General features: G+C 42.4%; 1 protein-coding gene across 7 annotated transcripts in view; it reads left to right on the forward strand.

Moving 5' to 3' along the window:
• MYO1B (myosin IB) overlaps nt 1-25,939 on the forward strand; it is a 188,859-nt gene that overhangs the window by 23,039 nt on the left and 139,881 nt on the right. For all 7 annotated transcript variants that reach the window (XM_043577349.1, XM_043577342.1, XM_043577346.1 and 4 more), the window contains exon 2: nt 12,653-12,796. In XM_043577349.1, the coding sequence (XP_043433284.1) occupies nt 12,662-12,796 (135 nt within the window). In that variant the 5' untranslated portion in view covers nt 12,653-12,661. The remainder of the gene's footprint in view (nt 1-12,652; nt 12,797-25,939) is intronic.

The raw sequence follows: 25,939 nt of genomic DNA on the forward strand, positions 1-25,939 counted from the left end.
CATCCCTGAGGTTTTAGATCAGAAGTTCAAATTCCAGAGATGAATTCCCTTGGATTTGAGCCCGGGTCTGTGATCCAAAGCCTGTGTCGTTCCGTGTTGGGGCACATCAAAAGGGAATTCTCAGTCATGGCAAACTCTTGCCCCAAAACTTCTGTAGAAAATGACGCTTCCCAGTGTGGAGGTGAAGCTTCTCTGTAAAAAACTGGGTGTGTTGTGAAGAGTTTGCTGATTCGGGAATCAGATTGATGAGTGTCTGTAATATAAGATGGGTGAAAGACCACTCAGACCAGTCAGAAAAGCTTCTTCCTCGCCTTGCCTCTTCCAGAAACCAGCTGTGCAACACCTTCTGGGTCCATTTCTCTCTCTCTTCACAGAAGGGTTTGCCTGAGATCTAAAGACGTTTTGCTCAGACATCAGAAGAGATAGTTGGTAGCTTGTAATCCAAAACCTTCAATGTTGTCATAGCAGCCACTGTTATTTTTGACTCAAAAATCCTTCTAATTAGTCTAGGTAATATACTCACCATTTTCACAGTTGGAAAAAAACCTTTCTTTTAACCTGTCACGTTACGAATTGTCAAGTTCTGTGCTGTCGTTCAAATCCTTAATAAGCAGCCTGTTCCTGGGATGGAGGGTAGCTGAGCTCCTGGTTGAAGGTGTTTGTTTGTAGGCCAGCCTTTTTATACCCAGACTGAAACAAACCTTAGCATTAAGGCTGGGTGGTTCCTGGCCCCCATCTGCCTGTGGGGAGATACCCCATGGAGTGTTAACTCCTAGACCACCAGAATGTTGACTTAATTGCCCCTCCATTAGACAGAGCTTTTTAGGATTGGAGTCTGGCTTCCTGGCTTATAGGCTTCCGAATGCTTTTAGCTATTTGTTTTAAGTCCCTGTCCAAATCTATTCTACCTTATCATTGATAATTTAATGTTCTTTGTATTATCCAGTGTTTGAACACATGAGAACAACTTACTGTATAGAAGTTGCCCAGTAGCTGGGCCTATTTCTTCCCTAATCCAAGATTCTAACAAAAGCCAACCTGTAAGAATCCATTAAGTATTAGTAACAAAAAGCTATAGAGAAGGGAGGACCTTCAATACGTAGTGGCTTTAATGACGGAATAAAGAATTGGGAAGTCACATCATGGTATTTTGTGAAGTAAATGCCGTGAATTGACATACCTTATGTCAGTTTCCCTAAGGAAGTATGTTGATGGGAGTGAGAATCAGTCACCGAGCCCTTTCACAGATGCATGCCAGTGCCCACTTTCTCATGTGCTCTGAGGAGCCCTCCAGAGCACCCTGTGTGGTTCTGTGTGGCCCCCCAACTCTCTTCTCCTTTGAAAACCATGCTGCTGGGGTCAACTGTCCTACCGCTTTGCCTGCCCTTTCGGCTGGTAAATACTGCGAAACCGTCTTGCCCTTTGGTTTCTGTCCCAAGTCTTTCCATTCTTGGGGGTTCTCTGATTATGCTGTGCCTGTTGTGGCCTGTATGGGAGGGGTAGAGGTGATGGATACAGTCTTGAAAGGAAAAATGGCTTGTGTCTCTGTTACATGCGTTCATTCATTTGCTCTCCACCCTGGAGCTGTGGGCGTCAGCCGCTGGGCCGGGCAGTGGGGCGTCAGCACCCGGAGAACTCAAGCCTTCTCCAGGGAGGATGGGATCAGCGGCTGCACCGTTGTGCAGGAGGTCTACTGGCTTGCTTGGAACTTGCTGCCTGTGAGGAGTGGCTACTCACTCTAGCCCAGGTCAGGGAGTTTATGAAGCTTAGCTGAACCTCTTGAGAGCCTTCTACTAGAACTACTACTAGAAGTAGCTACTACAGGAGCTAAAGCATTGCACAAGGTTCCGTGCTGCTTCTCTCTGCAATGAAGCACTCATTCCTCTCCTCAGATGAGCTTCCTCTGCAGGAATCTGGCAGATGCTCCCCTGAATGACACGTCCCATCCCCTGGATCAATGCTGCTTGCCTCATAGCCTCCTGACTGTAGTCTCTGTCCTACGTGCCGATCCTTGGAAGCCGGCATTGTTCGGGCTGCTGTCTACCCCCAGCCCCATCAGCAATGGCCTGGGCCAAGGAACTGTTGAAGGCCTTGGCATCTTTGCGTGTTGTGCGTGTTGCCATGGGTGGTGGGCTCAACAGGGAGAGAAGAGCCTGAGGAGGAGGGCTGGGGTCAGGTTGTGAAGCCTCGATCCCTGAGGAGGAATTTTTATGTGGGTGGTGAAAGAGATACAGCATAAAACTTGCCACGTTAACCTTTTTAAGTGTACAGTTAGTTCAGTGGCATTAAGTGCACTCATGTGTTTTGCAACCCTCACTGCCATCCGTCTCCAGAACTTTTTCTGAAATGCTGTGCTCGTGAGACAACTTCCCATCCTGGCTGGTAACCGAAATTCCACTTTGTTTCTAGGAATTTGACTACTCTAGTTCTTCACGTAAGTGGAATCATGCAGTGTTTGCCCTTTTGTGACTGGCTTATTTCGCTTAACGTGATGTCCTCAGGTTTGCTCCATTTTGTGGCCTGTGTCAGAATTTCCTCAGGTTTTAAGACTGAATACTCTTCCATTGTAGGCACATACCACATGTTGTTTATCCATTCATCCGTTGGTGGGCCCTTGGGCCGCTTCCACCTTTTGACCATTGTGAATAGTATTGCTTCGAACGTGGGTGTGCACGTTTCTTTTTTGAGTCCCTGTTTTTATACCCCAAAGAGGAATTGCTGGGTCATATTGAGGTGATTCTGTGTTTGTTTGTTTGTTTGTTTGTTTCTTTCTTTCTTTCTTTCTTTCTTTTTTGAGGGTCTGCTAAGGAATTTGAATACTGGCTTAAAGGGACTGGAGAGTTATTGAAGGCTTTAAAGCACGGCTTACCTGATCAGGCTGTTTTCGAAAGGCAACTTGGGAAATGTGACCCATGCATGGGGGAAGCAGAGGGATGGCAGAGGCTGTGGCAGCAAAACAAGGCAGAGAGAGAGAGACCAGTGAGGAGGCTGTTGTCTTCCAGGTGAGAAAGGATGAAGGCTGAGCTAGGGCACTCACAGTGAGGAAGAACATAGAAGGGATGAGAAGGGAGGGGGAGAGACAGGTTGGCTTGGTGGGGGGGGGGGGGGAGAAGAAGTAAGAGACAGGGAGTGGCCAAGGATGAGAAACTGGGTCTGTTGAGACTTTACGGGATTTGGGGGTGGGAATAGGAAGGTTCTGTTTTTGTTTGGGGGGGTATTTTGGTATGGGATGGTAGGAGATAGAAGTTGTGGACATGTGTTGAGATGTTAGACTCAGCCAAGTGAGCTAGATGGTTGGTGGGCTGGCTATTGACAATATGGGTTGCTAATTTGCGGGGAGGGGAAAAGGTGAAGAATAAAGGGGCAGATGGCCAGGCAATGTGGCTGAATTGGAAAGCGGTGGGGTCGTTATTGGCGGAGCTTAAGAGTTTCACAGCTCCTATAGATCTGCTTCACATTCCTACCTCGAGGCAAAAATATATCAAAATTTATAAATTTATCAAAATTTATGTCAAAATGTATAAAACCAGAAATGATGGCCAATTCATTGGTTGTAAAAATCGGGTTTCATAAGGGTTCTAATGAATTCAAAAGGATTCAGACTAAAATGTGAGAGTGTTGACTTTGGCTTGTGTTTTGCTCATCTGTATTTTCTGATTTTTTTTCCTATAGTGAATATGTTTTGTGTTTAATCATTAAAAAGGTTATCTGCAATTTCAAAAGTGGTTTATTTTCTTTTCTTGCCTCATACTGGACCGTGAGCTTCTGGAGGGGATACCGCGGGGAGGAGGAAGTGCCAGATTATTCTCAGTGTGCCCTTCGCACTGAACACAGTGCCGGAGACCAAAGGGGCTCAATCCTGTAAATGGTGGTTGAGCTCAATTGCGTGGAAATTTAATCTAACTGCTCTCAGAGAGGAGATTCGTGCTGTTTTAAAAGATCTAGGAAGGAAATTCCAGTTTTTCTCAGTCACTTAGCTCATCGTATTAGGTACTGAACCACGTCCTATAGACTTGGCCCCTCTTTTGCCTTTGTTTTGCCATCAGGATTTGCTGAGATTTATTTTGTTCATGAAATCTTGCCACACTGGCCCAGTTTTGTTGCTTAAATGTATTTCTCATGTTATTCTTAAAAGCTTTAGTAATCTCTTTGGGAGTGAAGTGGCTCAATTCTGTTTCCTGTCCTTTGTTGATGATATTATGTTTTCAGAGGAATGGATCAAAGTGGCTTGAAGCAACAGTCATTTTTTGCCTTCTGGTCAGACCAACCATGGCAGCTGCGAGAGACCGTGCATTACTAAACGATGCAGTTGTCAATCGTAAATTTGCATACTTGTTTTCCCTTTGTATTTGTCTGAATGCCTACCATGTGCAAAGGCAGTGCACTATGCCTTTGAGGAAATAAAGATGAATAAGCTGTGACTCCTGACACCAAAGAGCTGATTCTCCAGCAGAGGGGCTATCATGCGTACTTGACCACCCTGCAGAGAGGTCAAGAGTGGAACCAGAGTCAGATGGGAACAATTGTGTTCTTATGCTAAGAAGACTCCCCGAAGATGTTCCCTTCTGACGAATACTGCTAATGACATTATAATTGATGTGTTTCAAATGTCCTCATTTACAGTTGCCAGTGCAATAGATATCTGCTTTCATTAAGTTTTCCAGCAAGTGGTTTTTATGGCTTGGTATGAAAAGTTCCCTCAAATTTAGGGGCACCTGGATGGCTCATTCGGATAAGCATCCCACTCTTGATTTTGGCTCAGAACATGCTCTCAGGAGCCCTGTGTCAGGCTCCACATTGAGCATGGAGACTACTTGGGATTCATTCTCTCTCTCTGTCTCTCTGTCTCCTCTCCCTTTGCCCCGCCCCCATGCACACATATTCTCTTTCTCTCTCAAAATAAATAAACATAAAAAATAAAAATTCCCCTCATATTTAAAATTATGCTAATGACTCCATCTTAATCTTTGTTAATTATGGCAACCTCAGCTCAGTTTTGTGAATGTCCTTTCAAATTTTACGATAAAACCAGTTCAACTTAAAAATATATGTTTGTTCTCATCCGTGTTAACTCTGAGAACTCTGGATAACATGGGAGACCACCAGATGCTGTATTTTAGTTTATCCTTCATCTTTTCTTAGTTGTTGTTAAATTGTTAGCAAATTAATCAATTATTAATTTGGAATAACTTTTCGCTCTTGCTGTTTTGCTATTGAATGGAATGACCACGCATTTCACGGGGGAAGTGCCCCCTGGTCTGGCTGCCTCTGTAGGGCTTTTGGCTTGGAGAATGCTGGTCTTGACTCCCAGGCACGGATGACATTAACGTGGTAGGTGGCTTGTAATTTAAGGGTGGTGACAAGGGTAGTCTACTTATATTTAAATATTAGGCTACAAGTGGCCATTTTAAGATGCTATGGGATGTTTATGCTGTATTCTTTTGGATTTTGAGGAATTTTTGAAGTGCTTTCAGTGTTTTAAATGGAATTTTGACACTGAGAAAGATGCCAGTAAATGAGTTGGTATACATCGAAATATAGGTAGTAATTTTGGAAGTTTATGAGATTATAGTAGGTTGGGAAAATAATGGTTGCAATCATGTATTCTGCTCTTCTTGGATGAATAAACAGGTGGAAAGCTGGGACACCCATGGAATCATCTGGCATCAGTAGATGGGCTGGTGCCTGGGCTAAATCAACACTTTTAGATAAAGAGACCCTGCCTCCAAGCTCCTCTCTGGTTCCTCCAAAAGCTACCCCAGTGATTGTATTTTGTAGATTGCTTTCACCAATGTAGGGAGAAAAAGGTTAGGTTTTACATAATAATGAAGCTGTAACAGTGGTATCGTACTGTATTTGGGTACTGTACATAGTGTTCCTGTCAGTTAGGGATCTTGGTTGCTTGCAATGCAGGAAGGATGTAGACACTCACAGAATTGCAGAGAGGTTGGAAGCCCAGGAAGGATACAGGCCTGGAAGATAGGCAGGAACCAAAGAAAGGCTAGAGGGCTGGGCAACAAGAACCACAGCAGAAGCCATGCTGCAGGAACCTTCTGGTCTTCATGCTGCTACTGTTGCTGCTGAGTGAGGAGTATTACCTCCAGCTGTCACCCCCAGCTTTCATCATCACCTAGGACTCAAAGTCCCAGGAGGATGAGATCGACCTGTGCATAAGCCATGTTCCTTGGGGTGGAGAGCAAATCTATCTCCTTTGAATTCTGAGGTGGTGATTGGGCCCTGCTTCTCACTAGGTTACTTGTCAGCACAAGGTAACTGGGGACTTCCTGCAAGGGAGATTAGGAACAAATAGGAACAGGACTGTGTACTGGATAGTGACCCTTTAAAAAGAAAGACAAAAGTCTACCATGGCTCTCCCCTTTAGCTGCCCAACAATCACATACACCTTTCTTACCATGCTTATGCAAGTAACATGCCCCGGCCAACATGATGCGACTCTTCCCTGTATGGCCGAAAGCTTAGCCACTTCCTCTTCAGAGGTGCTCCTCTTCAAGATCTTCTTTGTCCATGGCCTTCCATGGCCACATTTAAGATGAGCATTGAGGAAGATTGCTTTGGCAGGGACTGCAGTGCTTTAGCGTTTTATTGTTGTTGTTCCTGAGTTGGAGGTCTTGGGGTTGATTGTTTTAAGGATCAAGTAATTGTTAAGCCCTGTCCGCCAGACTTCTTTGGCAGCATCGATCCCTTGAACATGTTTTAGCAGGGACGCCTGGGTGGCTCGGTCAGTTGAGTACCCGACTCTTGATTTTGATTCTGGTCGTGATCCCAAGGTTGTGGGTTTGAGCCCTGTGTTGGGCTCCACACTGAACGTGGAGGCTGCTTGGCATTCTCTCTCTCTCCCTCTGCCCTTCTCCCCCACTTGTGCTCTCTCTCTCTCTCTCTCAAACTTGAAAAAAAGAGTGTTTTGGTTGTTAAGATTTATTGCCTTCCATGGAATAGTAACCAGAATCAGAGATCTGCCAACTGCCAGTGTTTTGAACCTAGGACGTGGTCTGAGAACTTGTCTCTTGGCAGTGGGACCTAGCCGTGGATGCTGTGCAGAGTGTCTTAGCTCTTGGTTAATAGAAACCACCTGGGAACAGTTAAGAAGCATAAGAAGCAATAGAACAGGTGATGCCTGTCCTGTGCTACATCTTCAAGGTGGGAGTACTATCCCTTCCTCAGGCCATAGAGGCAAAACAGTGGGCAGGTCACATCCCCCCATCATCTCCCACCTCCAGCCAAAGTGACTCCTTTAGTAGCACCATATATTCTCCGCTCTGGCTTTCCAACAGGCCACTTTCACAGCAAGCTTGTCTTTTTCTTGAAGATCCTTGAGAAGTAGCCAACACATACTCCAGCATCTGAATTTTCCTTGAATTCGCTAAAGTTGGAGGCACAAGGTCCAAGTCATAAGGTGTGATAAGCCACGGTTTAATCAGTTGTTTGCTATCACATATCAAAGACGATCATCTTTCTGGTCCAAGATGGTAGTTCCTCATGCCCCCCCCCCCCCCCCCCCCATCTCATAGTCTTGGCTCAGCCAGTCCATGCTCTTTGGTGTGTTACTTAGAACACTCCACTTCCTTGTACCAGCTTCTTCTATTAGGTAAGATGCTTACTGTTGCAAATAATAGAAAAATCCAACTCAAACAGCTTAAACAATAAGGAGAATTAATTGGCCTCCGTGTGTGTAAACTTAAGAGCTGTGGAGCAGGTTTCTATTGTAATTTGATCCAGAGGTCTGTGATGTTATCAGGGCTCCTGCATTAATTCTCAGCTATTTATTTAGTTATTTTTGCCTTGCTTTCCTCCATGTGATGCCATTCTCCTCGGACTACACACACTCCCAATGTGAAAGCAGGCGTGACATGGCCATGGCAGTTTCAAGTATCACATCTGTAAATTGTGCCATCCAGAGGTAGATAGAACCCTTGTCCTGATATACCAAGCCAAAGCTTGAGGCTCAGTTAAATGACGAGCCCCGAATCAATGACGGTCGCTGGGAGATGGGGATGTGTTGGTTGCCTTCGTCTAGATCATGTGCTACATTCCTGGCACAAGGGATTAAATTGGCTTCCTTAGAACAACATGGGTTTCTGTGGGGGGGTCTTGGGAAGGGTGGGAGTGGGTATGTATGTGTCAAATAAGAAGTATCCTCGGTGCTCTATATATGTGCCCATTGAGTTCTCCCATGTGACTTCTGATAGTTTATTGAAATCTTGAGTTTTAGCAGGTGATTCTGAAGCAAACCAAGGCTGGATATAGTAGTCACAGCAAGGGGACTCAGTCCATGTGTAGCAAGCTAGGGAAGTGCCTCTATGCCATTTCCCCAGTGTCCATTTTTACCATGAGAATGAGGGAGAGGTTGTCACTGTTTCTTACCCCCCCGGAGTTCTTAGATGCTAAAAAAGACCAAACAAAACAAAACAAAACAAAGCGGGAATGGAACAAAACTGTGCTTGAATAACTAAATGAATGTTGGTATCTCCTTATCAGCTGGTTTATTGTTGTAGTTTGGTTTGCAAAGGTTGTGTTTTCAGAATTTTTTTTGTCTGCGACTCAGCATTTGATTTGTCTTCTCCCCCACTTTGGATTATGAAGTTGAGATAGAAATGTAAAAATCAGAACCCCTACAAACGTGCTTGAAACTTGTATTTGAAAAGATGGTAAAGCAGGCTTAATTACAGAGAAAGATTACTTAATTATTGTTACCTGCAGCGAAGTCCTTGTCTTTCTGCCTCTGTTTCCATAAATAGACTTTATATACAGCCTGGAGCAAAGAGTTCCCATTCAGCCTCTTTGCTTAATTTAAATTGCTGGTTTGAGGTGGTTATTTTTGAAACCATTCTCAGGTTGACTTCCCCGTTAATCCCTAAACCTTCTTCCCTCATCTGCCAAATTGTATGTAATGCATCCCAGCTAGAGTGCTTTTGGCATTTCATGAGTCTGAGAACTGGAGATTTGATTTAAATGTTAATTTATTGCGACAAAGGTTGAGCACTCATGTTCCTGTTCCTGTGCAAGTCTTTCTATGGGCTTGGCATGAGACCAGCTGCTCTCCCTGGTTTCTGCTACATCTCCAGAGACTGGCAGGTGCCCCTCCCCCGCCTCCCACCCATATTGTTTTAAAACAGAATCTGGCCTAGTTCTAAGCACATGAAACCATTCTATTGTTGGGCTTTAGTGATACCTAGGGCCATTTATTCTAGCTGTAGTTGGCATGAAATTAAAAAAAAAATATACATATATGTAAACAAAAAAGTTTGATTTTTCTTCTTTTGATTATTAAATACTTCCTTGGTGGGTTGTTTTTGTTTATGAGAGAACTTTCCTCTCTGCTTCTTTTTTTTTTAATTTTTTTTTTTTCCAACGTTTATTTATTTTGGGGACAGAGAGAGACAGAGCATGAACGGGGGAGGGGCAGAGAGAGAGGGAGACACAGAATCGGAAGCAGGCTCCAGGCTCTGAGCCATCAGCCCAGAGCCCAATGCGGGGCTCGAACTCACGGACCGTGAGATCGTGACCTGGCTGAAGTCGGACGCTTAACCGACTGCGCCACCCAGGCGCCCCTCCTCTCTGCTTCTTTTAGTCTCTATATCTTTGGCTTTTCAGTGCACACATAAAAAATTTTTTTTTTCTTAAAAGGGTCAGAAATAAAGGATGTGTTTGTGGATTCATATAAAGCATCGGTAATTAATAATAAAGAATTATATAATTCTCACCCCTTCCCGGTTCTCTTGAAAATAGCCCAACTAGAATGCAAACTGGTGCAGCCACTCTGGAAAACAGTGTGGAGGTTCCTCAGAAAATTAAAAATAGACCTACCCTATGACCCAGCAATAGCACTGCTAGGAATTTACCCAAGGGATACAGGAGTACTGATGCATAGGGGCACTTGTACCCCAATGTTTATAGCAGCACTCTCAACAATAGCCAAATTATGGAAAGAGCCTAAATGTCCATCAACTGATGAATGGATGAAGAAATTGTGGTTTATATACACAATGGAGTACTACGTGGCAATGAGAAAGAATGAAATATGGCCCTTTGTAGCAACGTGGATGGAACTGGAGAGTGTGATGCTAAGTGAAATAAGTCATGCAGAGAAAGACAGATACCATATGTTTTCACTCTTATGTGGATCCTGAGAAACTTAACAGAAACCCATGGGGGAGGGGAAGGAGAAAAAAAAAAAAAGAGGGTAGAGTGGGAAAGAGCCAAAGCATAAGAGACTCTTAAAAACTGAGAACAGGGGCGCCTGGGTGGCGCAGTCGGTTAAGCGTCCGACTTCAGCCAGGTCACGATCTTGCGGTCCGTGAGTTCGAGCCCCGCGTCGGGCTCTGGGCTGATGGCTCAGAGCCTGGAGCCTGCTTCCGATTCTGTGTCTCCCTCTCTCTCTGCCCTTCCCCCGTTCATGCTCTGTCTCTCTCTGTCCCAAAAATAAATAAACGTTGAAAAAAAAAATTAAAAAAAAAAAAAAAAAAAAAAAAAAAACTGAGAACAAACTGAGGGTTGATGGGGGTGGGAGGGAGGGGTGGGTGGGTGATGGGTATTGAGGAAGACACCTTTTGGGATGAGCACTGGGTGTTGTATGGAAACCAATTTGACAATAAATTTCATATATTGAAAAAAAAATAAAAAAGAAAAAAAAAAGAAAATAGCCCAACTAAATATAGTTTCTGTTGCCTCTAGGAGATCTGCTAGATGTTCTAGACTAGAGTGGGAAGACATTTGTTTAAATTGTTATCTCAAGGAAGCAGACCAACCTTTGTATAAGATGTAATGTGCCTGAGTGACACCTTAATGAGAAGAATTAAATGTACTTCCCCTCAGTGTTAGAGACATGAAGATATATGAATATTTGTTAGTATCTTGAGGTATTGTTTAGGGTTCATATACTGAAGGTATACAAGATTGACTTCTGCATTGGAAACATTTAGAGGGAATGTCTCAGATGAATGCACTTGTATATCCTGGTAATATTAGAAAGAGTAACACAAAACACATGTACTCTACTTTCCCGTGTTCGTATATTTGAAAGAATTTTAGTACTTTTGACAGCAATCAGATCTGAAGGCATGGGGATTTACCATTCTACTTTTGGGTGCATTCATTCATATTAGTGGTGAGGGTAGAATGCTACCTTTGTATCGTGCCTCTGTTTCTACTTGGTAGGGTTTCTTATTGAGCTAGAGAGAAACTGTAATATTTCTGGTCTGTTCATTGCATGTTCATTTGATTTTGCTTTCGTAGTGGTGTGTCTGTTGGGATGAGAATTAAGAACATTGAGGTCACTCTTGGCAAGTGATGTAAGCAACCTTTGATTTACAACACGGTTGTGTTCCTTTCTTTATGATGCAGTGTTGATGCCTGGAATGAAATTTCCCCCCATCGGTGCAGTGTTATAAGTGGTGATTGAGTTCTTTAACATGAAATGTAATACTCTCTTAAGTAATCATAAGCAAAATTTCTTACCTGTCTGTACTTCCTTATCTTAAAATGGGGATAATGATAACAGTATCTACCTCATAGAGTTTTTGTGAGGATTAAATGAATTAATGCATGTTAAGTTCTTGATAATAGTGTCTGATAGGTAGCTCATTGGTGGTATCATTTTAAAAACATTATTTCCTACTCTTGAAATCATTGTTGCACTATATGATAACTAACTTGGATGTAAATTTAAAAAATAAATTAGAAAAAAACAACAAAAAAAACATTATTTCCTGGTGCCTGGGTGACTCAGTTGGTTGAGCATCCAACTCTTGGTTTCAGCTCAGATCATGATCTCACGGTTCATGGAATAGAGCCCTGCATCAGGCTCTGTGCTGTTGGCAGGGAGCCTGCTTGGGATTCTCTCTCCCTCTCTCCCTCTCTTCTTCTTTCCCTCTCTCCCTCTCTCCCTCTCTCTCCCTTTCTCTCCACCCCTCCCCAACTTGCTCTCTCTCTCTCAAAATAAATAAACTAAAAAAACATTTCCTGGGAAAATGCATTCTGAATTTTATCATGGAGTACTGAGGGATGCCATCTTGGGGGAAGCAGGTTCATATGGGTTCAAATCTGACATTGGTATGCAAGGGCTGGTGGAATGGTGTGGGTTGGGTTCTCTTTTAGAGTTTTGCAACCTCTGGCCAGGGAGAGAGGATGGTCTAAAGAGGTGTAAACTTCTGCTTCTAAAAAGTCACAGAGATGAAAAATACAGCATAGGAAATAAAATCAATAATACTATAATAACTTTATAATAATACTGTAATAACACTGTGGTGAGCATTTTGTAATATATATACCTGTTGAATCACTGTGTTGTACACCTGAAACTAATATCACATTGTATGTCAGCTATACTTCAATTAAAATAAAAAAGAAAATGGAGATTCCAGTTTCTTAGTAGCTCCTTCTGTAGATGGAGTGAGCTTGGAATGGTGGACTGGTAGGGAGGTTCAAGCAACTGGGGCTTCTGGCGGCTTGGCAGGGATTGCGGCTAGCTCAGAGGCTTCTGATTGTAGGTTGTAGGGAGGGGACGTTACGGCATTTGAGAGGCAGACGAGGGCCATTTGAAACTACTGATGTTTCATTTCTCCAGTGGTGCTAAGAACCCATCTGAAATAATTTTGCCCATTTAAATTTTCCCTTTTCCCCCTCTTTCCTACAGCAAGAGACAATGGCCAAAATGGAGGTGAAAACGTCACTTCTGGACAATATGATTGGGGTTGGAGATATGGTTCTTTTAGAGCCTCTCAATGAGGAGACCTTCATCAACAACCTCAAGAAGCGTTTTGATCATAATGAAATATATGTGAGTATACACACCAAAGGTCATCTGTGGGGTTTGGACTTTGTATTTTGTGGCACAGAGCTGGCTTCTTTTCTCCAGACTCTTCTTTTTTCTGTTTGTTTATTAGAGTCCAGAGGTATGTGTTTAATCTCTCAGAAAGAGTTTTATGTTTGCTCATTTGGCACATGAGTAATATCGATTAGAGTCAAGTGAGTGTGTTTTCCATGTGGTATTTATAGAGTGCCAACCCTGTGCAGAGGATTGTACCGGATGTTGGAGGCATCCTAAAGCAAGTAGAATGTTGAGTTCCTATCCTCTGAGGAACATATATTCAGGAGGAGTTTTAAAATCTATAGGCATCTTCTTGGGTGCCTTCATAAAATTAGCATTCTAACCTTTGAGAAGCTACCGATTAATAGCTTAATTATTAATTAAGCTATAATATTTATAATTAAGCTATAATAATTAATTATATAATTATTATATATAATTATTATTATTATTATATAATAATATTATAAATAATAAATATTATTATATATAATAATTAATTTATATAATATTTATAATTAAGCTATAATAATTAATTAATTAATTATTAATCTATTAATACCGATTAATAGAACTGTCAAAAAAGACATGAACCTTGTTGATATTTGTAGTTAATAGAGACAGGGACAGATTATCAGTTAAGAATATATGTTTGGTTCCTGGAGGTTTGGGAATAGTCCTGTCCTGCTACAGAGAAGCATATCGTCATATAAAAAAATGAAAACATATGAAGATACACGATAAAAGGAGAAAGTTTATGTTGTAAGAATTCTTTATAAAGGATTTTACAATGTTACTTTACCTATCTGTTCCTTAAATATATTTAAAACATGAGTAAGTGGTGCCTGGGTGGCTCAGTTGGTTAGATGCCCGACTCTTTGATTCTATCTTGGGTCCTGATCTCATGGTTCGTTGGTTCGAGCCCTGTGTCGGGCTTTGTGCTGACACTGCAGTGCCTGCTTGGGATTCTCTCTCTCTCCCTCTCTCTGCCCTTCCCTTGCTTGCACTCTTCCTCTCTCTCAAAAATAAATAAATAAAAATAGTAACAAAAAAATAAAACATGAGTAAAAAATACATTCATATACAGCTTTTCAGGAATTTGCATAAAGCACAAAAGTTTGTATCTCTTCAGGTATGGATGCGTTGTTAACTAATCCAAGAAAATGGGGGCACCGATTCCTTGTCCCAGCAGTTGAGAAAGAAACAGCATGCTTTGGATGGAAGTGGGTGTTTTTTTTTCAATTTTTAATGTTTATTTTTGAGAGAGAGACAGAGTGTGAGTGGGGGAGGGGTAGAGAGAGAGGGAAACACAGAATTTGAAGCAGGCTCCAGGTTCTGAGCTGTCAGCACAGAGCCCGATGTGGGGCTCGAACTCATAAACTGTGAGATCATGACCTGAGCTGAAGTAGGACGCTCAACTGACTGAGCCACCCAGGTGCCCCGAGGTGGAAGTAATTTTGTTAGATTCTGTCTTGCTCCTGAGTTCTTTCCCCCTCTTTTTATATCATATCTGTGTTTGCAGATGAATTGGATTATTGGGTTGTGCTGCATATTTTCCTATCACTGTGGGAACAGTAGGAAGAAATATAAATAAATAAGTGGAGAGATCATATAAGTGTGATCACTTATTACTTTTGTGGAATGAATATATGAAAAAAATTATCTGCAAAGCTATATAATTTTATGCCACATGTAGCTTTCCTTTCCAGTTAGCCAGTCATGTTTCAAGGGTAACTTTGTATAATTAATTTCCTAAGGAAGTGGTGGTTATCTTCTGGGAACTGAACTTTCTTATCTTCCTTGATTGGCGTTGCTGCAAGTAGGGAGGTTGACAGTCATTTGAGATGTGTGGATACTTCTTTTGGAATATTAATTTGACTGCTATGTATGAAGTTCAGAGATGCAGTTATGTAAAATGTTGATTCAAATGGAAAAGGTATAAAACAGCGCTGCAGAGGAGGGAGGGAGGAGGTGTCGTTTGGTTTGGCTGTGAGGCCCGGGGTGTCACCTTCCCTCAGAGCGTAGTGGCTCAGCTTTCAGGTGGGAAAACCTTACGATTCTGCAGCTTTAACTGAAAGTATGGTCTGATACCGAATGAAAGACCGACTTTAAACATCGGTCTTTGAGATGGAGATAGGAGGAATCCATTCTATCGTTAAGTAACGTTGCTGATCATTTTTCTTTTTGGCTCTAAGAAACACAGTTCACTTTTCGAGGACTTGAAAATAGGAGGGAGACTGGAACATTGCATGCATTCAAATACCTGATTGTTTTTGTGCCCACTAAAATAAAGCAGTCCCCTTTTTAACAAAATGCCAAATGTTAATGTTCATGAGTCTTCAGCAGACGAAATGTCTGGGTTTCAGCCCTATGTAATTTTATTTTCTAACCATTTGAGGAATGCCCTTTCTGGTATAACAAAAACAAAAGCAGAAAATTGCTTTCTGCTTCTAGATAGTCATATCAATTAATGTTTTCCATGGTACGTTAGGACTATCTTTTCCATGAGATGTGTGCCTTCATTTTTTGTAACTAAACATGCGTCATATTGGAGGGTTGGGCATTCTCTATTTTAAGCCACACACACACACACACAAAATAAAGGGTGGAGGGGGGTTATAGAGCAATATGTAGAGTATGATCCTGTTTTTTTTTAATGGGGGGATATGCACATAGGTCTGTATACTTGTTTGCACATAGAGAAAGGCAGGCTAGCTTTGGGCATCACAGTGGAGTAAGCTGAGATACGGGGACAGGGAAGGGTTACTGTTTTAGACCTCTGTATTATAGAACTCATTAAGTCAAGCATGTATTGTTTTTGTAATTAAAAAAAAATACTCTACGCTAAATTTGATGACCACACCTTTGGAACCCCAAATGTCAGGTATACCACCCTTGAGAAATCTGTTTCTGGCTCTTATTCTAATAATATTCCTCCTCTGCTTTTGTTCATGGGTTGCTGCAGAATTGATTAGCCTGATACCAAAGGCCGAGTTAATATGACATGTAGAATTTTACTATCTTGTACTTTGCTTGTTTTTAAATTCTTTCCCAGAAAATGAAGGTGCAGTGTTTTTTGTTTTGTTTTTTTTTTTAATCTGTTTTGTGGTCTCATAGTTTAATACTATAAAAGTGGGTGGAGGTCTATGATGATCCATCATGTGAACAAATTGAGCAGTCATTTGTATGTTCAGAAGCCATGGTTGATAAAGGAGCCGATGAGTAGAAAGGCCTTGGCTCAGACTTTTGAACTCTGGCTGTACCCACAGACTGAGTAGCCTCTTTTGTGAACCAGCTCAAGGTCAGAGGACCCTCTTTTTCCATTCTGCCCATCTATCCACTTGCCCTTACACCCCCAATATCTATTTCTTAAAATAGTCTCTGCCTTCACACAGCTCTCACAAGGGACTTGTTTGTCTCTAGATATGAGTTATCAACTCTCAAGAGCATTTATAATACTTAGTGATTTTCAGGATGCCCAGCCAGCTGACTCTGGAAATAGAGTTCCTTGTGATCCTGTCATAATAAACCGGAATCTCTGGGTAGACCACTGGATTCACACACCTACTGCTTGGACCACTGATTGTGGCCTGCTGACCAGAATGAACTGAGTGGCTTAAGAAAATGATGTCCTCTCCTAAGATTGGGTAGGGCCAACTTTTTCCAAAGGCGGTGGGGTGTGTGTAAGTATGTGAATACCCAACCAAATATATTAACATGTTAAGAAGAGGAAAGGGGGAATGAATGCTCATGAGGTCACTGCTGTAAACCCATCACATGTTGGGTTGGGAGTTTGTAATGAAGTAGCTTTGTGGGTGTTGATATGAAAAGGATATGCCCCGTGAGAAGGATTTGTCATTTCCGTTCCAGGCTTCAGGTATACCCAAAGGCATGCTTCTCAGACTTTCTATTGGCGAACTCCTAATGGCAAAGAAGAGTAAATAGTTGCCTCCAGGGACTCTGGGGCCATAGTTGAAGTCCATCCACTTCAGAGAAGTTTTGTGGAAATACTTGCTTCCAAACTAATTCAGTTGTATTCTATTTTGTAACGCATATGGGTTTGTTTTTATCTAATATGCTCCTTGCAACCCTTTGAGTAATAAGGTTTTTTTGGTGCTGATAAGTACATTTAGTTTGTTTTCTGTCTGAATTGTCAGATCGGGGATCATGTAGATACAGAGGTATGAATTCGTCCATTTTAGGATTTTAAGTTAAACTAATTGTAATTACGAGTAACTGCTTTGACAATCTAGTAAAAATTGTCTTAATTTTTAGAAGTTAGTACTACAGTTGGGATCCCCGTAGAGATGGAATCGGATACTTTTCCGAAGGATACTTAACATGCACGCTCTAGGAACATCCATCATTTGCTTTGAGGTGGGTTCATGCACTGAAGCACTGGGTTGGTTCATCATCCAGTGTGTGGCCAGGCAGCGTCTCTAAATCTGGGATGGTTCCGGACGTTGATGTGAGCTTTGCAGTAAGAGCTGTTCAGTTGGACAAGTGGAGGATCGGGTGAGAAAAGAGAGAGGCAATGTTGGCCTGATGGGGTAACATGCAGGGTCAGAGACTCTTGTTTGCTTTTATTCCTCCCTCTTGGCTGAGTGTAGTTCCGGCTGGGACAAGCTGCAGGATGTGATGTGCCTTTTGGTCTCCCAGTCTGTGTGGGGCCAGTGTTGGGAAATGTCGGTCGTGACATAACTGAGCATTGCTCTTCTGTATTCTTTCTGCTGCCTTGGTCCGACCTTCTTCCGGCCTCCCCACCCCCACCCCCCACCAGACAGAATGGTGGCAGAATTTCATGCGGACTTGTAACGTAGGAGACCCACCCAGACATGATTCTGTTTTTAGGGTGACTGGTCAGGACTGTGGTTCTGTTCAGGAACAGGAAGGCTACAATTTAGGCAAGAACAAGGCCCAGGGCAAATTTGGAAACTAAAGAACCGAGGTGTCTGTTCTCCGACAAGAAGTATTTTTGGTGCTGACAAGTCAATGTAGTGTGTTTTCTATCTGAATTGTTAGTTTGGGGATCATCCAGATATAGAGGGCTGAATTAGTATAGTTTTAGGATCTTAAGTTAAACTAATTGTGGATGTAAAAATGACTGCTTTGCAAGTCTAGTAAGAATTGTCTTAATTTTTAGAAGTTGGTGCTAGAATTACTATCCCCATACGGATGGAATCAGATGCTTTTATCAAAGATACACAACTATAAGTGCACAATCTGTTTGGTTTAAAAGAGTGCAAAGTAAATGGGGTTAACATTTATATACTTATTTGAAGTTCCAAAAACACTTCTCATTTACACACATGAAAATTCCTACCTACTGGCTGTAGATCTATTCCTGGGAATTTGGCCTAATGATGTATTAGTTTTCTATTGCTGCATAACAGATTTCCCCCAAACTTTGCAACTTGTAATAACATACATTCCTTATCTCAGTATTTCTGGGGCCAGGAGTTTGGGCGTGGCTTACCTGGGTTCTCTGCTCTGGGTTTTACCAGGCTGTCATTGAGGTTTTGGCCAGGACTATAGTCTAATGGGAGGCTTGGTCCTTTTCTAAGCTCATGGGATGTTGGTGGAGAGCTAGAGTTTAGACATCCATTTTAGTGTTATTCTTCCTTTACTCGGACATTCTCCAATCTTTTTTTCCCTTAAAATTTCCTTTAAAAATTCTTTTTTTGGGGGGGGGGTGTGTGTCTGGGTGTCTCAGTTGGTTAAGCATCCGACTTTGGCTCAGGTCATGATCTTGTGGTTTGTGGGTTCGGGACCCGCACAGGCCTCTGTGCTGACAGCTCAGAGCCTGGAGCCTGCTTTGGATTCTGTGTCTCCCTCTCTCTCTTACTCTACCCCGCTCATACTCTGTCTGTCTGTCTCTCTCTCAAATAAAAACATTCAAAATTTTTTTCTAATTCTATTTTTTTCATTATAGAATTAACAACTACTTTTAGAAAAAAAAATCAGATGGTAAAGGGATGCATAACATAAAAATGTAATTTTCTCACCTCAGTGTCCCAGTCTCATTTCTAGAAGTAATAGTAGTTAAGAGAGTAGTAGGGAATTTTCCAGATTATGTTATCAGCTTGATTAAAAATTAAAATTTTTTTGTTCTAGAATTAGAAGTAGGAAGAGGTTCTTTTTCACTGAGATGAATGGCTCTTTACCCAGAGAACCCAGACCCAAAAATATTTGAGTGAAAAAAGAACCATTTTTACTGCCCCCTCCCCTCCCATCTAGACCAAGCAGGGAGAGGAGGAGGGATTCCTTGACCTGGTGAAAGGAAGTGCCTTGATTTGATCATGTATGAACGGTTCACCATGACTAGACTCTGCCTGCGTGGCTCATTGAAAAGGTAGATCTTTCAAGAGACATGAAGAGCAAATTGTGTGTGTTTTCAAGGGTATAGCTTTGGTGTTTGGAATGGAGACAGCGTTAGAAGGCTGGATAAAGCTGGTGAAAAATAGCAAATCACAAGGCTGAAGAGAAATGTTGTGTCTAATTTCTGAGCATAGTCTATCTCTTGGACAGTTTTATAATATTTTTCCAGAAAATCATTTTTGGTGATAACTTGCCAGTTTCAACCTGTGTAAGCTCTCTTAGCCTTTGGTGATTGGAAAATTTCTTCCTTCTTAGAACTTGCAAAATGGACACATCTTTATCTGTTATTTACCAAGCTTAAGAGAGTTGTTTCCTCATACAGACCCTATACAGTACTTGAAATGTTTGTGTGATATTTATAATATATAATTTAAATGTTCTGCTCAAGGCCATATTTGAAGTTTATTTGGAGGAAATTAAGGCCCAACCTCGGGCCTGCAGAAGTGTCGTCTTTTGATGGCAATATGGTGGGTACTAGAAGCAAAGACCTGAGCCCCGGTCCTGACACAACCACTTATTTGTTCATTTAATTTTCACTGGAGTCCTAGGCATTGTAGGTTTTTTTTTTTTTAATGTTTTTATTTATTTTTGAGACAGAAAGAGACAGAGCATGAGTAGGGGAGGGGCAGAGAGAGGGAGACACAGAATCCGAAGCAGGCTCCAGGCTCTGAGCTGGCAGCACAGAGCCCGACGCAGGGCTCAAACTCACGGACTGTGAGATCATGACCTGAGCTGAAGTCGAATGCTTAACTGACTGAGCCACCCAGGCACCCCCGTAGGTTTTTAAATTATCTTCATTTTACCATGAGGAAGCCGAGGTTCAGAAAGACTAAGTAACTTGTGCAAGGTCACATAGCAAGTAGGTGATAAAGCTGGGATTCGCATCCAGGAAATCTGGCTCTAGAGTTCATGCTTTTAATAGTCCTGTTGACCGTATATGGTTGCTATGAGCATTCAGTGATACCATTAATATGCAGGTATTCGCATTCTATAATGTGCTGTTCAAAATAATTATGATATGTATAGATTATGTATATGAATATGTATATGTATATGAATGTATAGATTTGAAACAAGGCAGTCTCACCAATCCAGATGAAGAATTCAATGATAATCAACATTCCTGCCACGTGTTGAGTTAGCATTTAACAATGCAGTAACATGAACTACCGTGACATGGACCGAGTGTGTTCAGTTCTGAAGTCACAGGTGCCCACTAGTCAAGGAAAAGCGATAGCAACTGTTAGGATGATGTTTTTCCTTCTGGAGGGTAGGACAAGATCTTGAAAGGAAATTGATTTTCATCACGTTCACCGGATGGCAGGAGATTGACAGCTGCACGTGGCCCATCACTTTTATGAGCAGGAAGTAGAGGAGGAGGAGCAAATCACAGGGGACATGTGGCTGATTCACGTGACCAACTCAGCTTCCCCCCCCCCCCCCCCCCCCCCCGCCGTGCATCTATTTCTGCTGTTAGATCTGTAGCACAGATATATATTAATGGGAATCGTAATTTCTAAAGAGACGCTGTTTTGTTTCTCAAACTCTGTTTTGGAGGGTTGGAGGCTGAGATATGAGGTGGCATGTTGGAAAAGGCATATAGAGCGAAGGTGGAATCTCGGCCACTTGCAACCACCGTGAGCGCTGTGAGTAATTGAGAGTCAGTTTTCTCATCCACACGTTAGGTATCATGATACTTATGTTGTTGAGATGTGATGGAGATTAGGGAGCATCTTAGCCTGGTGCTTGGCACATAGTAGGTGTGGAGTACCTGGTAGGTGCCATGACCGTCTGAAAAACTTGGAAACCAGAATGACTTTTCTTTAAGGGCTCAGACACTGCGATTTCCTTGTAATTACAGTCTTTCTCTTTCTCCCCTCCCCCGACTTTCTCTTTCCCTCCCTGTCTCCCACTCTCTTCCTCCCTCTTTTCCCTGCCCCCCCTCCCTCTTTGGTATTCATTGAACAGATTTCATTTTTGTTGTATTACTATTTCAATTGTCCACAAGTATTATTTTCAGATAGTAATAGACTTCTAACACAGGACTGCTCGGTACCTTATTAGTTAAGAGTTTTATTAGGTCTGGAGAATGGTACATTTTGGAAAATGGTACATTTTCTCATTGCAGAGTTTATCTCAACAAAGATATTATAGTATTGTGTTACTTTGCTCTAAAATAAAGGCTGCCCGCGGTGATATTTTTAGCCAGTATTTCAGCGTGGCATAGAACTCATATATAGTTCTGTAATTCATAGTCTGAAATGACTGGCAGCCCAGGAAGAAAGGGTTGTAATATGATGGTAGTTAAGTCAAGCCTCGGACTGCTCTAACAGTGGCCATGGCTGACTAGCCTGCTTGCCTTCCTTGGCAGCCATGATTTGTATGACCCCCGGACTACGTGTGGGCTCCCGCTCTAAGACCGGTCATTTGTGGGACAGCAGAGACAAGAAGATGAACAGCGCTTGATTCTTTCCTCAAACTGTGAATTGAGAAATCCTGGAAAAATAAAACTATCAATGAAAGCAGATGCTGGCGGTCATGAGGTTGTAGGGCCATGGTGGGCCATGCTGCAAGCAGGCACTGTGAGTAAGCCTCTTTGAAGTAGAGTAGAGTAGAAAGTGAGAAAACCAGTTAGGAACAGGCCCAGAGAAAAGCAGAAACATGAGCTGGGGATGAGCACACCGATACGTGGAATTGGACGGGAAGTTACCACCAACTTGTGCTGCCTTAGCATGATGCCCTGCACTCATACTCACTCTTGGGTCACAGGCTGCTCAGGGGTTCCTGGGTGTGTTCCTTCATTCAAGAGCTTGGTACTTGAGGTACAGGAACTCAGGACTTGTTGTAACATGACAGCATCACTGTGCTGAGCGGCTGAAACAGTCTGACTGAATCCCACTTCTCTGTTCTAATGTCACAGACTTTGGCGTAGAGCTTTGGCATAAAACCGTCTCTTCCACTCATGGGGAGACCTTGGGCAATTTTTTTTAAAACCTTCGAATGCCTCAGTTTCTTCTGCAGTAAAAATAGGCTGTTATTCATGAGTTCTCTCTATATATTTTGCATACGTATCACAAATATGTTCTTAGATCGGGTATGTGTGACGTACACACTGAATGACATTGTGTTGGATATAAGACCCAGAGAGAAGGCTACATCGGTATGACCTTGCGTTTGTAAGTTTTTCACTCAGGCAGCTTTTCACAGTTTTGGACTGTGTCTAAAAAAAACCAAAGTGTTGGCTAGACCAAACTGTGTTTTTCAAAAACCAAATAAGACAAAAGTCCTCTTTGGGGGAATCTAGGAAATCTTACGGATGTCTAATGAAAAACACTGTGGCACGTAATGGCTTCATGTCTTGTGATCAGATTCCCAGGATCTGGGACTCAAGAGGAGGATAAATTCCTCCTCATGAAGTGAGTCGCGTGCTGTCATTTCTGAAGATCCCATCACTTTATCCTGTATCATCATTTTCTCAGGATCCAAGGCGTTTAACATTAGCTTCATTAAGACGTACCTCACGTGCTCATCTGATAACTCTTCAATGCTCTGTATACAAAGACCATTTTGTAAGACTTTGGCATCGTAGGATGCCTCGAATTTAGCTGAGTTACTAACGTATGTTATAGGCTTTCAAGTCCTGGCTCTCTACGATGGCCAACAGATTCCAATAGAGGGAAACTGTGAGGTTCTGTGATCACAGCAGGTAATATGTATGGGACACTTGATGTATCTCAGGTGCTGTGTTTCATGCTTTAACACAGAATCTCATTTAATCCTCAGATGAGGGAGGAACCAATATTCTCCTCCTTGTTCAGATGAGGAAACTGGAGCTTGGAGAAGTTAAGTAGATTACCCAGGAAACCAGAAGACTGCCAGATAACTTGGAACCATAGTTAAACAATATTTCAAAGGCATTTGAAGCAAATTAAATTCTGTTTGACATAGAATCTGAGCGAAGAGCTCAAAAACACTTAAGTCACTCTGATTCAGCATCTGACTCCCCCCCCAAAACACACACACACACACACACACACACACACACACACACACACACACTGACTGCTCTCAGACTCGATGGAGCTCAGGCCCCTCACTTTGATGTTTGAGGCTCTCTGCAATTTGATCCCAGTCTTATTGTCTAGGCGATTACTCACAGGAGGTCTTTGCTCTAGGCAAGCTGTCTCATTCCTGTCTTTGAAATATGGGTGGGTGGGCCTTTGTACCTCTGTCCATGTTTAATCCATGTTGGAGCATGTGTCAGAATTAACTTCCTTTTTAAGGCTGGATATCTTCCACTGTATCTGTATACTTCATGTTGTTTATCCATTCCTCCACCAGCAGATGCTTGGGTTGCTTCACCTTTTGGCTGTGGGGAACAGTGCCACAGTGAACCTGGACGTACAGATAACTGTTTTGAGTCTCTGGCAATTCACACTTAAAAAAAATTTTTTTTTGAAGGATGCAACTATCATAGTAAAATTTTAGAAAAAGAGAGAAGGGTTCAATCATTACCTAAAACCTGAATTCTCCTATGCCACTCTTTGGGGGAACATTACTTTATGTGAATCACGCCCATCCTTTTAGACCTGCTCAAATCTTCTGACTTCCTGGATCATCATTCTTGGACCTCTACAGTTCACAGTGACCATTCCCTCAAGCAGACCAGACCCAAAGCACTCACCTAGGCAGTAAGAAGACTAATGACTCGGGCGGCTGCTGGGTGGCTCAGTCGGTTAAGCATCTGACTCTTGGTTTCAGCTCAGGTCATGATCTCGTGGGATTCTCTCTTCCCCTCTCCCTTTGCCCCTCCCTTGCTTGCTCTCTATCCCCCTCTCTCTCTCAATATAAATAAATGAACATTAAAAAAAAAAGATGACTAATGACTCATTTAGCCAAGAATCACTTAGATCTTATCTTTTTTCGTGGCCAGACTAGTTAACTCTTAAATTGTATGTTTTATGATGTAAAAGTCTTACCTCCTGAGCTCTATTATAAGCTCCTTGGGAGCACAGACCATAGGAGCGTCTTTTATTTCCCACTCTGCCAAACACGATGTTGTGCATAAAGAAGGCTCTTAGTAAATATGGGGCGCCTGGGTGGCGCAGTCGGTTAAGCATCCGACTTCAGCCAGGTCACGATCTCGCGCTCCGTGAGTTCGAGCCCCGTGTCAGGCTCTGGGCTGATGGCTCAGAGCCTGGAGCCTGTTTCTGATTCTGTGTGTCCCTCTCTCTCTGCCCCTCCCCCGTTCATGCTCTGTCTCTCTCTGTCCCAAAAATAAATAAACGTTGAAAAAAAAAATTAAAAAAAAAAAAAAAAAGAAGAAATGTAAACTTCTAGGGGCTCCTGGGTGGCTCAGTTGGTTAAGCGTCCGATTTTGGCGCAGGTCATGATCTTGTGGTTTGTGAGTTCAAGCCTTGCGTTGGGCTCTGTGCTAATGGCTCAGAGCCTGGAGCCTGCTTCGGGGTCTGTGTCTCCCTCTCTCTCTGTGCCCCTCCCACTCCTTCCACTCTCTCTCTCTCAAAAATAAATACTATGGGGCGCCTGGGTGGCGCAGTCGGTTAAGCGGTTAAGCGTCCGACTTCAGCCAGGTCACGATCTCGCGGTCTGTGAGTTCGAGCCCCGCGTCAGGCTCTGGGCTGATGGCTCAGAGCCTGGAGCCTGTTTCCGATTCTGTGTCTCCTTGTCTCTCTGCCCCTCCCCTGTTCATGCTCTGTCTCTCTCTGTCCCAAAAATAAATAAACAACAAAAAAAAATACTAAAAAATTAAAAAACTTTTAGAATTTTAGGTGTCTAAAGATCTTCATGTTGCCCCGGGAAGAGCTGTGGTACGAAGGACATGAAACTGTTCTGACTTTCCTGTGTCTGTCTACTAATGTTTCGTTCACCTAGCATTGCGGGCTTCCATGCGATGGAGACTTGGAAAATATTCAAACTACGCTTCAATGTTTAACTTGAAAAAAGGTTTTTTTTTGGTCGGATATGTTTCCAAAACGTGTATATCCTTGTCCTCAAAATCGTAATACTCTGTCTCATTTCAGCCTTTCATCATCCATCTTTGTTCTGATAAGATGCACTCGGGGCCAGCGGATCTGAGATGCAGGCTCTTACTCTAAACAGCTCTTCATTTTTATGCTCTTAAAATTATTTTGATCCCTTCTTACTCCCTTTCTTTCTTTCTTTCTTTCTTTCTTTCTTTGCTTCTCTTTCTCTGTCTCTTTTTCTTTTTTCCATTAGTGGCCATTGTGTCTTCCCTTAGGGTAGGAGTTCTTAACCTGGCATATCAACTGTATGCAAACTTTTTTTTTTAATTGTTAAAGTTTATTTTATTTATTTATTTTGAGAGAGAGAGAGAGAGAGAGAGAGGCAGCGTGCATTAGCTGGGGAAGGGCAGAGAGAAGGAGAGAGAGAAACCCAAGCAGGATTCACGCTGTCAGCATAGAGCACCAACACGGGGCTCAAACTCAGGAACCAAGAGATCACGACTTGAGCTGAGATCAAGATCAGACACTTCACCACCTGCACCCTGCAGGCACCCAGCTGTATGCACATTCTTGTTTTTCTTCTGGGGAGAAGTGTCATAGCTTTCATTGATGTTTCAAAGGGACCTACAACTAAAAAAAGGTTAAGAAGTGCTCTGTAGCAGTATTTTTTTCAGCTGTAAGTTTCAACCTATTAATGGGTGATAAAAACCATTTAATGGGTTAGGGACCGCAGTTTTTTTTTAAAAAAAAT

This window comes from Prionailurus bengalensis, chromosome C1, assembly GCF_016509475.1.
Source record: "Prionailurus bengalensis isolate Pbe53 chromosome C1, Fcat_Pben_1.1_paternal_pri, whole genome shotgun sequence".
In the NCBI taxonomy this organism is placed as follows: domain Eukaryota; kingdom Metazoa; phylum Chordata; class Mammalia; order Carnivora; family Felidae; genus Prionailurus; species Prionailurus bengalensis.